This window comes from Tachyglossus aculeatus, chromosome 2, assembly GCF_015852505.1.
Source record: "Tachyglossus aculeatus isolate mTacAcu1 chromosome 2, mTacAcu1.pri, whole genome shotgun sequence".
NCBI lineage: Eukaryota > Metazoa > Chordata > Mammalia > Monotremata > Tachyglossidae > Tachyglossus > Tachyglossus aculeatus.
Genome location: NC_052067.1, coordinates 46,295,772 through 46,308,910, shown reverse-complemented (window position 1 = coordinate 46,308,910; position 13,139 = coordinate 46,295,772). Strand labels below are relative to the sequence as shown.

The 13,139-nt window shown below is 46.8% G+C and overlaps 1 protein-coding gene across 1 annotated transcript in view; it reads left to right on the top strand.

The window, feature by feature from the left end:
- The first annotated feature begins 4,888 nt into the window (after window positions 1-4,888).
- Window positions 4,889-13,139, top strand: part of ITPRID1 (ITPR interacting domain containing 1) — a 59,660-nt gene continuing 51,409 nt past the window's right edge. The window contains exons 1-2 of the mRNA XM_038759227.1: window positions 4,889-5,027; window positions 10,124-10,172. Of these exons, the coding sequence (XP_038615155.1) occupies window positions 4,889-5,027; window positions 10,124-10,172 (188 nt within the window). The remainder of the gene's footprint in view (window positions 5,028-10,123; window positions 10,173-13,139) is intronic.

Below are 13,139 nucleotides of genomic sequence, written 5' to 3'. Positions count from 1 at the left end.
TAGTGAAGAGCAAATACTTAGAGCATGGGTTTTTTGATCATTCCAAAATCACATCAAGGTCAGCAATTCCTGGAACCCCCTTCACAAAGAATGAGATGAGTCCTCAACTCTGAACACAGTAAGCCCCCAATAAATATGATTGAATGAATGAATGAATTCAGCCTGTTCAAGAAAATGCAATGACCACTTCACAGGACTACTTTTCTGTTTCCCTAAGGGCTGAAAGTCTCTCTGCAAATTAATGCAGAAATGATATTTCGTCCTAGAAATTCCTTTCCCCCAATACCCTCATCTTTTGACGCTTGTCTTCCATGTCCTGTATTGTCAGGGGTGCCAACCCGTGGCTCCTTGCATAATCGCAGCCAGGGAACCCAGGTAAATAAAATCTCCAAATAATCCTAACCCTAGAAACCAAAACTTCAACATCCTTTCCCATTTGACCTCTTGTCACTACTCTTTTCAGAGAGCACTCAGACTTGTGCTCCTCTCCTTATTTCTGCCTGTGTTGGAGGGGAGGTGCTAGCAAGCAGGGTCAATCAATCAATCAATCAATGGTATTTATTGAGAGCTTACTGTGTGCTCTGTACCATAAGCGCTTGGGAGAGTACAGTATAATGGAGATGATAGATACATTCCCTGACCAGAGTGAGTTTCCAGGCTAGAGGGGGAGACAGACATTAATATAAATAAAAGAATGAATTACAGGCGTGAGACAGACATTGATATAAATAAATGTTATTGGTATGAATGAATAAATTACAGATATGTAATGGGTCATGTTTGAAAGACAGGGAAGGGAGGAAGAAAAGTAGTGTGGCCTAGTAGAAAGAGACCACACCTAGGTGTCAGAGAATCTATGGCCTAATCTCAGCTCTGCCACTTGTCTGCTGTGTGACCTTGGGCAAGTCACTTCACCTCTCTGGGCCTCAGTTCCCTCATCTGCAAATAGGGAGGAAGGCTGTGAGCCTCTCGTAGGGGGTGGACTGTGTCCAACTTGATTAGCCTGTGCTACCCCAGTGCTTACTACAGTGCCTGGAACATAGAAAGTGCTTAGCAAATATCACTAAAAAAAAGAGGAGAGACAGAGGGGCTCGAATAATGCCCCCAGGTGGGTCTTTAGTCATTCTGAACTGGAGAATGCTGAGGGGAGAGTCAGGAGAGAAGCTGGAGGTGAAGCAATCCCTGAGGGTCAAGCTACCTGCTTCAATGACTCTTGTTTTTTTGTGTGTGTTTTCATGATATTCCTTAAGCACTTAATATGTGCCGGGCTTCCCCTCCCTGAAATTGGACATCTTGTTCACATCGTGAACTCACATAATCATAGTAGTAATAATGGCGGTATTTGTTAAGCCCTTACTTTGTGAAGGGCACTGTACTTCGCGCTGAGGTGAACATGGGTAAATGGGGTTGGATGGAGTCCCTGTTCTGCATGGAGCTCAGAGTCTTAATCCCCATTTTCCAGATGAGGTCACTGAGGCCCAGAGAAGTGAAGTGACTTGCCCATGGTCACACAATAAACCAGGGGCAGAGCCGGGATTAAAACCCAGGTCCTCCTGACACCCAGGCCCAGGCTCTATCCACTAGACCATGCTGGTTTCCTTGGGGCAGGTCAGCAATAAGCAGGCATGTAACACACTGGTAAGCTACTCCCAATAGAGTAGGAATTTTGAATTCTCCCAGCAGTCTCCCTCCCTGCCTGGAAGAACAAAAGTGCTTTTTCTTTCCAACGCCTTGAGCGATCCCTCCTTAGGCCAGACTCCAAGCTCTGCCTCTCTGTTTGGCCCTCGAGCTTCTGGGTTACAGGAAATTAGAACAGGACAATCAGGGAAGATGGTAAATGGCTGGCAGGCTCTGAGCCCACAGTCCCTCTCAGACCCATCCTCTGGTAATAATTCTGCTATTTGTTAAGAGCTTACTCTCTGCCAAATATTGTACTAAGCCCTGGGATAGATATAAGATGATCAGTTCCCACGTGGGGCACCGAGTCTATGCAGGAGGGACAACAGGTATTGTATCTCCATTTTGCCAATGAAGGAAGTGAGGTCTGGAGTAGTGAAGTGACTTGTCCAAGGTCACAGGGCAGGTCCTCTGACTCTGGGACCCATGTTCTTTCTCATTTAGTGATGCTGCTTCTCATCACTGATGTTAACTCTAGGTCGGGATCCATAGGATGTGAAACCTCCTCACTTCACCTCCATCACATCTATTTCACCTCCGACCTCTCACCCACATACTGCCTCTGTCCTGGAATGCCCTCCCTCCTCAAATCTGACAGACAGTGACTCTTGCCCACTTCATTCATTGATGGATTCATTCAATCCTATTTATTGAGTGCTTACTGTGTACACAGCACTGTACTAAGTGCTTGGGAGAGTACAATACAACAATAAACAGACACATTCCCTGTCCACAGTGAGCTTACAGTCTGTAGGGAGGTGGCGGGGGTGGGGTGGGAGGGAGGCAGGCAGACACTGATACAAATAAATAAGTGACAGATAAGTGCATAAATGCTGTGGAGCTGGGAAGGGGGTAGAACAAGGAGAGCTAGTCAGGGTGATGCAGAAGGGAGTGGGAGAAGAGGAACGGTGGGGATTAGCCTGGGAAAACCTCCCGGAGCACATATGCCCTCAACAAGGTTTTGAAGGGGGTGTTGAGTAATCGTCTGTTAGATTTGAGGAGGGAGGGCATTCCAGGCCAGATGCAGGATGTGGGCTAGGGGTCAGTGGCTAGGTAGAAGAGACTGAGACACAGGGAGAAGATTAGCACCAGAGTAGTGAAATGTGTCAGCTGGGTTGTAGAAGGAGAGAGAAGCAATGTGGCTCAGTGGAAAGAGCATGGGTTTTGGAGTCGGAGGTCATGGGTTCAAATCCTGGCTCTGCCAACTGACAGTTGTGTGACTTTGGGCAAGTCACTTAACTTCTCTGTGCCTCAGTTACCTCATCTGTAAAATGGGGATTAAGACTGTGAGCCCCTCATGGGACAACCTGATCACCTTGTAACCTCCCCAGTGCTTAGAACAGTGCTTTGCATATAGAAAGCACTTAATAAATGCCATTATTATTATCGAGGTGAGGTAGGAGGGGGCAAGGTGGTGGAGTCCTTTAAAGCTAATGATGAGCTGCTGTATGCCCTGGGGAGGGTCACTTCACTTCTCTCTAAAATAGAGATTAAGACTGTAAACCCCATGTGGGACAAGGTCTGAGTCCAATCCAATCATGTTGCATCTACCCCAGCACTTAGTACAGTGCCTGGCACATAGTAAGCATTTAACAAATACCACAATTGTTATTATGATTATTATCATTATCATTTTGAAGATGGAGAGAACAGTGGTCAGCTGCGATCAGGAGAGGTTCCAGTCGGGGGAGAGGGAAGGATGACTGGAGAGATGAGATCGACATCCTGGGAGGTGAGCCTGAGAAGCATGAAGAGTAGCACCTGGGGTGTAGTGGGAGAAAAGAGTGGATAAGTAGGAAGAAGAGGACGATTGTCTTAAAAGACAATAGTCAGTACTTTCTGTTTGATGCAGAGGTAGATGGGAAATCACTGGAGGTTCTTGAGGACTGGGGAAACATGGCCTGAATGTTTTGGTAGAAAAATGATCCCAGCAGCAGAAAGAAGCATGAACTCGAACTGGAGAGACAGGAGGTAGGGAGGTCTGTGAGGAGGCTGATGTGCTAATCAAGGCGGGATGTGACAAGCTCCTGCATGTGTGTAGTGATTGCTGGGTTAGAGAGGAAGAGGCAGATCCTGAATATGTTCCGGAGGAAGAGTGGACAGAATTTAGTGGCAGAAAATGTGGGAGATGACAGAGAGGTATTGAATATCCATTTTACAGTTGAAGAAACAGAGCCACAGGGAAGTGAAGTGACTTGCCCAAGGTCATACACCAGGAAAATGCCAAGTGTCAGCAAGTGCCATGGACGGTGGTTCTCTTCTGTGTTGGACAGGGGCCATGACCACATGGCCTAGTGGAAAGAACACGGGTCTGGGTGTCAGAAAGAACTGGGTTCCAATCCCAGCTCCACTGTCTGTCTGCTATGTCACCTTGGCAAGTCGCTTCACTTCTCTGGGCCTCAGTTCCCTCATTTGTAAAATTGGGATTAAAAGCTTAAGCCCCATGAGGGACAGGGACTGTGTCCAACCTGATTAGCTTGTATCCACCCGAGCACTTAGTACAATGCCTGGCACATAGTAAGCACAACATATACTGGAAAAAAGGGGCCTGTGTTCTGATCCTAACTCTGCCACATATCTGCTCTGTGACTTTGGGCAACTCACTTCACTTCTCTGGACCTCAGTTCCCTCATCTGTAAAATGGGAATTAAAAGTATAAGCCCCGGGTGAGAACCTCCCTCCTCATATCAGACAGATAATTGTTCTCCCCACTTCAAAGACTTTTGAAGGCACTTTCCTCCTTGAAGTCTTCCCTGACTGTCCTCTTCTCCTCTTCTCCCACTCCCTTCTGCGTCACCCTGACTTGCTCCCTTCATTCATCCTCCCTCCCATCCCCACAGCACATATGTATGTATCTGTAATTTATTGTTTGATTGATTGATTTATGTATGTATATTAATGTCTGTCTCCTCCCCAGACTCTGAGCTCATTTGGGCAGGGAATTTGTCTGTTGTTATATGGTACTCTCCCAAGTGCTTAGTACAGTGCTTGGCTCACAATAAGCACTCAGTAAATATGAATGAATGAGACAGGGCCTGTGTCAATCCTGATTAGCATGTATCTACCCCAGCGCTTAGAACAGGGTTTGGCACATAGTAAGTGCTTAACAAGTACTATTATTATTATTAGGAGGGAAGATGGATATTAAAATACATAAATCATTTGCAGATATGTGCTTTCCTCTAGCAGTGCTCCGCTGTCCTGCTCTAAAATGGCTGCCGCCATCCGAGCCCCGAGTAGTGGTCCCTGGCCAGTCCAGAACAGGAAAGCCATCCTTCGTGGGACCAAACGTGCCTGGACCCCGACCCCTCTGCAGGAAGAAGGGCAGCGGGGCTCCAATTCCGAGTCAGGTGAGCCACATATGGACCCTAGGAAGGACCAGAGTCTTGAAGCTCCCAGACATACCATGGCAGGGGCTGAGGGGAATGACACTTTCACCCATCCTATAGCCAATGAAGATGGTCCGCGTTCCCCTGATGGGTCAGTATGGGAGGAGGGCCCCCAACGTCTTCACTCCAGGACCAACCTGAGAGTGGGGCCCAGTGGGAATTGGGAGCGGGGCCTGCTTGTGAACACCTTTGGGCTGAGGACATCTCTCCTTGAGGGTGAGGATACCTTTGACCTCCCCACATTAAATCAGTCAGTCAATTGTATTTATTGAGCGCTTACTGTGTGCAGAATGCTGTACTAAGTGCTTAGGTGAGGACAATAGAAAAATAAACAGGCAAATTCCCAGCCCAGAAGAAGGTGTCAGCCTAGAGGGAGCTTACAAAATCCTCCTGAGGCATGGGTTATGTCTGAGCCTCATCCATTAGTGACTCGGCCTCATTCATTCATTCATTCAATCGTATTTATTGAGAGCCGACTGTGTGCAGAGCACTGTACTAAGTGCTTGGGAAGTACAAGTTAGCAACATATGGAGACAGTCCCTACCCAACAATGGGCTCACAGTCTAGAAGGGGGTGACAGACTACAAAACAAAACATGTAGACAGGTGTCAAAGTTGTTAGAAAAAATTGAATTAAAGCTATAAGCACATCATCAACAAAATAAATAGAATAGTAAATAAATAAGTAAAATAAATAGAGCAATAAATGTGTACAAATATATATGCAAGTGCTGTGGGGAAGGGAAGGGAAGGAGGTAGGGTGGGGGGGATGGGGACGTAGGGAGGGGGGCCTTAGGCAAAGGTACCTGGAAAATACCCATCCACCAATGGTAGGCTCGTTTTTGAGCTCTGAATGTTCCTTCAGCCAGTCCCAAATGTTCACCCAGTGGAACATCTCTGGGAAGCAGCAGCCAAGTGGAAGCAGGGTGGCCTAGTGGAAAGTGCATGGGACTCAGAGTCGGAAGACCTAGGTTTTAAACATGGCTCTTCCACTTATTATTATTAAGATGATGATGTTCGTTAGGTGCTTACTCTGTGTCAAGCAAGTTAATTAGGTCCAAATCCCTGTCCCACAGTCTAAGTAGGAGGGCAAACCAGGTATTGGATCCCTATTCTATAGTTGAAGAAACAGAGGCACAGAGAAGTGAAGTGACTTGTCCAAAGTCAAACAGCAGACATGTAGCGGAACTGAGATTAGAACCCAGTCCCTCTGATTCCCAGGCCAAAGGTCTTATCAATCAATCCATCAGTCATATTTGTTTAGTGTTTACTGTGTGCAGACCACTGGGCGAAGCACTTGAGAGAGTACCATATAACAGAGTTGGTAGATATGTTCCCTGTCCACAAGAAGCTTACAGTCCAGAAGGGGAGACGGACAAAAATATAAATAAATGAATTACGGACATGTACATAAATGCTGAGGGACTGAAGGAGGAATGAATAAAGGCTGTGAATCCAGGTATAAGGGTGACACAGAAAGAAGAGGGAGCAGAAGAAATTAGGGCTTAGTCTGGGTAAACTCTTGAAGGAGCGGTGCTTTTAATCAGGCTTTGAAGGTGGAGAGAGTGGTGGTCTGTCAGATACGAAATGCGAGGGAGTTCCGGGAAGAGGCAAGATTAAATCATTCTCCTTAGACCGTGAGCCCCATGTGGTATGGAGACTGTGTCCAATCAATCAATCATATTTATTGAGTGCTTACTGCGTGAAGAGCACTGTACCAAGTGCTTGGGAGAATACAGTAGAATAGAGTTGGTAGACAGGCTCCTTGCCCACAACAAGTTTACAGTCTACAGCAGGAGACAGACATTGATATGAATAAATAAGTAATTTAAAATAGATAATATAAAGATATGCATATAAATGGGATCGGGAGTGGAGCAAATTTCAAATGTCCGACCGATTATCTCAAATCTTCCCCAATGCTTAGTACCATGCCTAGCAACTAATATTCACTTAATGCTTAGTCTTACAAGGTCCTTTCTTCCCCTCTCTTCACACTTTCATTCTCAAAGGGCTGTCAGACCCAGGAAGTCTTTGAAGTCAGCTCCATGGGGATGCCAGAACAATTGGACACTGCTTTTTTTATTCATTCAGTCATTCATTCAATAGTATATATTGAGCGCTTACTGTAAGCAGAGCACGGTATTAAGCACTTGGGAAGTACAAGTTGGTAACATATAGAGATGGTCCCTACCCAACAGTGGGCTCACAGTCTAGAAAGGGGAGACAGACAACAAAACAAAACATATTAACAAATAAAATAAATAGAATATGTAAATATGTACAAGTAAAATAAATAGAGTAATAAATATATACAGTTGCTGTGGGGAGGGGAAGGAGGTAGGGCATTTGTTAGGCACTTACTGTGTGTCAGGCACTGTTCTAAGTACTGGGGTAGATACAAAGGAATCAGGTTGGACACAGTTCATTTCCCACACGGAGCTCATGATCTTAAATTCCCATTGTTACAGATGAGGTAACTTAGGCCAGGAGAAGTGAATTGACTTGCCCAAGGTCATGCATCAGACAAGTGGCAGAGCCGGAATTAGAACCCACATCCTTCTGGCTCCCAGGCCCGCACTCTATTCACTCTGCCACACTGTTTCATACCTTCCAAGGTGTCAGCACATTTGAAGTGCTCAGAGTTTGTGCCTGGCATGATTGTGGGTTTCATTTCTTAACTGGTTATGCAGCTCTTGGCAGATCAATTTAGAGAAGCAGCGTGGCTTAGTGGGAAAAGCTGGGGCTTGGGAGTCAAAGGTCATGAGTTCTAATCCCTGCTAGAGCATTTATCAGCTGTGTGACTTTGGTCACGTCATTTCACTTCTCTGTGCCTCAGTTCCCTCATCTGTGAAATGGGGATTGAGTCTGTGAGCCCTTTGTGGGACAGCCTGAATTCCTTGTAACTACCCCAGTGAGTAGAACAGTGCATGGCACATAGTAAGCGTTTAACAAATACTATTATTATTATTATTAATTTGCCTTTTATCTGTCCCATTTTTGTGTCAGGTATACTCAAGTGCAACATCAGAGTCAGAAAGAGGAATGTTATGTTTGAGGAGAGCAAAGCACAAAAATCAGTCCTCTCAACCCATTTTCACCAGGAAAGTTTTCATTACTCCCCCTCAATTTTTCCTTGCTCTCCCTTCCGTCAATTTGGGAAAGAGTTGAAGCTCCTGTTTGACATTTATTCTCCCCACCTACAGAGGGCTGGTTCTGGAAAATCATTCATTCATTCATTCAATCATATTTTTTGAGCACTTAGTGCAGAGCACTGTATTAAACACTTGGGAGAGTACAATAGAATGATAAGCAGATATACTTCCTGCCCACAAAGAGCTATTATTGTGGTATTTACTTAGAGTTTACTATGCACCAAGCACTGTACTAAGCTCTGGGCTAGATACCAGCTGATTAGGTCCCACATGGGGCTCACAGTCTACGTAGGGCGGAGAACAGGCAGTGAATCTTCTGGGCATGTTACTCCCCTCCTCAAAAATCTCCTGTGGCTACCAGTCAACCTACCCATCAGGCAAAAACTCCTCACCCTCGGCTTCAAGGCTCTCCATCACCTCTCCCCCTCCTAAATCACCTCCCTTCTCTCCTTCTACAGCCCACCCCGCACCCTCCGCTCCTCTGCTGCTAATCTCCTCACCGTGCCTCGTTCTCACCTGTCCCGCCATCGACCCCTGGCCCACGTCCTCGTCCTCCCCCTGGCCTGGAATGCCCTCCCTCCACACATCTGCCAAGCTAGCTCTCTTCCTCCCTTCAAAGCCCTACTGAGAGCTCACCTCCTCCAGGAGGCCTTCCCAGACTGAGCCCCCTCTTCCCTCTCCCCCTCCTCCCACTCCCCATCCTCCCCGCCTCACCTCCTTCTCCTCCCCACAGCACCTGTATATATGTATATATGTTTGTACGTATTTATTACTCTATTTATTTTATTTGTACATATTTACTCTATTTGTTTTATTTTGTTAATATGTTTGGTTTTGTTCTCTGTCTCCCCCTTCTAGACTGTGAGCCCACTGTTGGGTAGGGACTATCTCTATATGTTGCCAACTTGTACTTCCCAAACGCTTAGTACAGTGCTCTGCACACAGTAAGAGCTCAATAAATATAATTGAATGAATGAATGAATCCCCATTTTGCAGATGACAGTACTGAGGTACAGGAAGTAAAGCCACTTGTCAAGGGTCAAGCAGCAGACAAGTGGCAGGGTCAGGATTAGAACCCATGTCCTCTGACTCCCAGACCCATGCTCTTTCCACTAGGCCACACTGGGATGGTTTGAATGAGAAAAACCTTTCCTAGAGACCCCCATCCCCTCTCAGGGCTGCACCTGTTGAGTTTCCAGTACTCTACCAGTCTCGACCACGGGAGAGGCCTACCCATTCTATTCCTAGCTAAGGAAGTGGCTAGTGAATGTTAGGCAATCTGCTACGAGTCAAAACTCCCCTGTGCTGGGCAGCAGCTGCACGGGAGAGAGTTGAGGGCGGAGACTCAAGTTGAATGCATGGAAGGAGGCAATGGTAAACCACTTCTGGATTTTTACCAAGAAAACTCTATGGATCCAGTACCAGAACGATTGCAGATGGAGGTGGGGCATTCTGGGATAGATGTGTCCATGGGTCGGAGACGACTCGACGGCATAAGACAAGAGCCCCTGAGACCAAATGCAAAAATATTGTCCCAAGGATGCAGTGGATGTGAATAATAATAATGGCATTTATTAAGCGCTTGCTATTTGCAAAGCACTGTTCTAAGCACTGGGGAGGTAACACGGGGGGCTCACAGTTTTAATCCCCATTTTACAGATGAGGTAACTGAGGCACAGAGTAGTTAAGTGACTTGCCCAAAGTCACAGAGCTGACAATTGGCGGAGCTGGGATTTGAACCCATGACCTCTGACTCCAAAGCCCGGGCTCTTTCCACTGAGCCATGCTGCTTCTCTGTGCTTAGTACAGTGCTCTGCACACACTAAGTGCTTAATAAATATGATTGAATGAATGTGAAGAGGATAAACAACAAAGGTAGTGATTATTTTCCTCTCATTTGTAGACAACATCAAGCGGGACAGTATTCGGAAGTGGCTGGACTCTGGTTTTTTGTAAGTGTCTTACAGCTAATCTGGTGGCTTTTCTTGTCTCTGGAAGATGCTCCTCTCCCTCCCAGGCTCCTACCCCTGCCTTCTTCTCTCCCCCCCCCCCCCGCCCCCAAACTGTCCTGTTTGCCTCTGAGCAAAAGCTGATTAATCAATCTATCAGTCAATCAAGGGCAATCAAACCATCAGCAGTATTTATTTCATGCTTACTATGTGCACAGCAGTGTTCTAAGAGAATAGTAATAATTGTATTTGTTAAGCACTTACTATGTGCCAGGCACTGTACTAAATGCCGTGGTAAATACGAACAAAGTGGGTTGGACACAGTTCCTGTCCCTCATGGGACTCACAGTCTTAAACCCCACTTTACAGATGAGGAGAAGTGAAGGGACTTACTTAAGATTACACAGCAAACAAGAGGCAGAGTCAGAATTAGAACCCATGACCTTCTGACTCCATTTTAAAAAAAGTTTTAAAACATTCCATCTGCTCTCTCCCTTCTGCTTATCCACTCTCTTTTCCCACTAGCCTCCAGCCTGCAAACTTTGCTCCTCTCAAGGAAACTTACTCGCTGTGCCTCATTCTCCTCTCCTGCTGCTGGCCTCTGCTTCACATTCATCCAACGCATTCAATCGCATGTATTGAGTGGGGGGCAGAGCACTGTATTAAGCTCTTGGGAGAGTACAATATAACAATAAACAGACACATTCCCTGCCTACAACGAGCCTAACTTAGTGCATGTAACTCTCTCCCCTTTGCATCAGACAGATCGCTGCTCTCCCCAACTTCAAAATCCTTATGAAACCAAATCTCCTCCAGGAGGCCTTACCTGATTAATCTCTCATTACTCAACCTTATATCACAAAGGATCGCTTCAGTTCTTCCATCTCCCTTAAGCATTTACTTTACCACAACCTCAAAGACCTTTATGTACATCTCTTATATGCTCTATTTCTCCCTTATCAGAATTCTATTTGAGTGTCTGCTCCTCCAATAACTAAGCTCCTTGAGGGCAGGATTGGTGTCTTTCATATCTTCTTGTATTTTATCAAGTGCTAAGTGTACTTAGCTTTGCCCACAGTGCTTTGCCCACAGAAGGTAATCAATCAATCAGACAATAGAAGCAGTGTGGCCTAATGGATAGAGCAGGGGCCTGGGAGTCTGAAGGAGCTGGTTTCTAATCCCGGCTCCACCACTTGTCCGCTGTGTGACCTGGGGCAAGTCACATGTCCAAGACTGAACTCCCTTTCTTCCCTCCCAAACCCTGCCCTCTCCCTGACTTTCCCATCACTGTTGATGGCACTATCAATCAATCAATCAATCAATCAATCGTATTTATTGAGCACTTACTGTGTGCAGAACTGTGGGCCAGAAACTCCTCACCCTGGGCTTCAAGGCTCTCCATCACCTCGCCCCCTCCTACCTCACCTCCCTTCTCTCCTTCTACAGCCCACCCAGCACCCTCCACTCCTCTGCCACTAATCTCCTCACCGTGCCTCGTTCTTGCCTGTCCCGCCATCGACCCCGGCCCATGTCATCCCCCGGGCCTGGAATGCCAGCCCTCTGCCCATCCACCAAGCTAGCTCTCTTCCTCCCTTCAAGGCCCTACTGAGAGCTCACCTCCTCCAGGAGGCCTTCCCAGACCGAGCCCCTTCCTTCCTCTCCCCCTCGTCCCCCTCTCCATCCCCCCATCTTACCTCCTTCCCTTCCCCACAGCACCTGTATATATGTATATATGTTTGTACATATTTATTACTCCATTTATTTATTCATTTATTTTACTTGTACGTATCTATTCTATTTATTTTATTTTGTTAGTATGTTTGGTTTTGTTCTCTGTCTCCCCCTTTTAGACTGTGAGCCCACTGTTGGGTAGGGACTGTCTATATGTTGCCAACTTGTACTTCCCAAGCACTTAGTACAGTGCTCTGCACACAGTAAGCGCTCAATAAATACGATTGATTGATTGATTGATTGATTGCAGAGCACTGTACTAAGCGCTTGGGAAGTACAAGGTGGCTACATATAGAGACAGTCCCTACCCAACAGTGGGCTCACAGTCTAGAAGGGGGAGACAGAGAACAAAACCGAACATATTAACAAAATAAAATAATAGAATAGATATGTACAAGTAAAATAAATAAATAGAGTAATAAATATGTACAAACATATATACATATATACAGGTGCTGCGGGGAAGGGAAGGAGGTAAGACAGTGGGGATGGAGAGGAGGATGAGGGGGAGAGGAAGGAGGGGGCTCAGTCTGGAAAGGCCTCCTGGAGGAGGTGAGCTCTCAGTAGGACCTTGAAGGGAGGAAGAGAGCTAGCTTGGCAGATGTGGGGAGGGAGAGCATTCCAGGCCAGGGGGAGGACGAGTACGTGGGCCAGGGGTCGACGGCGGGATAGGCGAGAACGAGGCACAGTGAGGAGATTAGCGGCAGAGGAGCGGAGGGTGCAGCCTGGGCTGTAGAAGGAGAGAAGGGAGGTGAGGTTGGAGGGGGCGAGGTGATGGAGAGCCTTGCAGCCGAGGGTGAGGAGTTTCTGCCTGATGCGCAGATTGATTGGTAGCCACTGGAGATTTTTGAGGAAGGGAGTAACATGCCCAGAGCGTTTCTGGATAAAGACAATCCGGGCAGCGGCATGAAGTATGGATTGAAGTGGGGAGAGACACGAGGATGGGAGATCAGGGAGGAGGCTGATGCAGTAGTCCAGACGGGATAGGATGAGAGCTTGAACGAGCAGGGTAGCGGTTTGGATGGAGAGGAAAGGGCGGATCTTGGCAATGTTGCGGAGCTGAGACCGGCAGGTTTTGGTGACGGCTTGGATGTGAGGGGTGAATGAGAAAGCGCAGTCGAGGATGACACCACCGTTGCGGGCTTGTGAGAAGGGAAGGATGGTAGTGCCGTCAACAGTGATGGGAAAGTCAGGGAGAAGGCAGGGATTGGGAGGGAAGACAAGGAGTTCAGTCTTGGA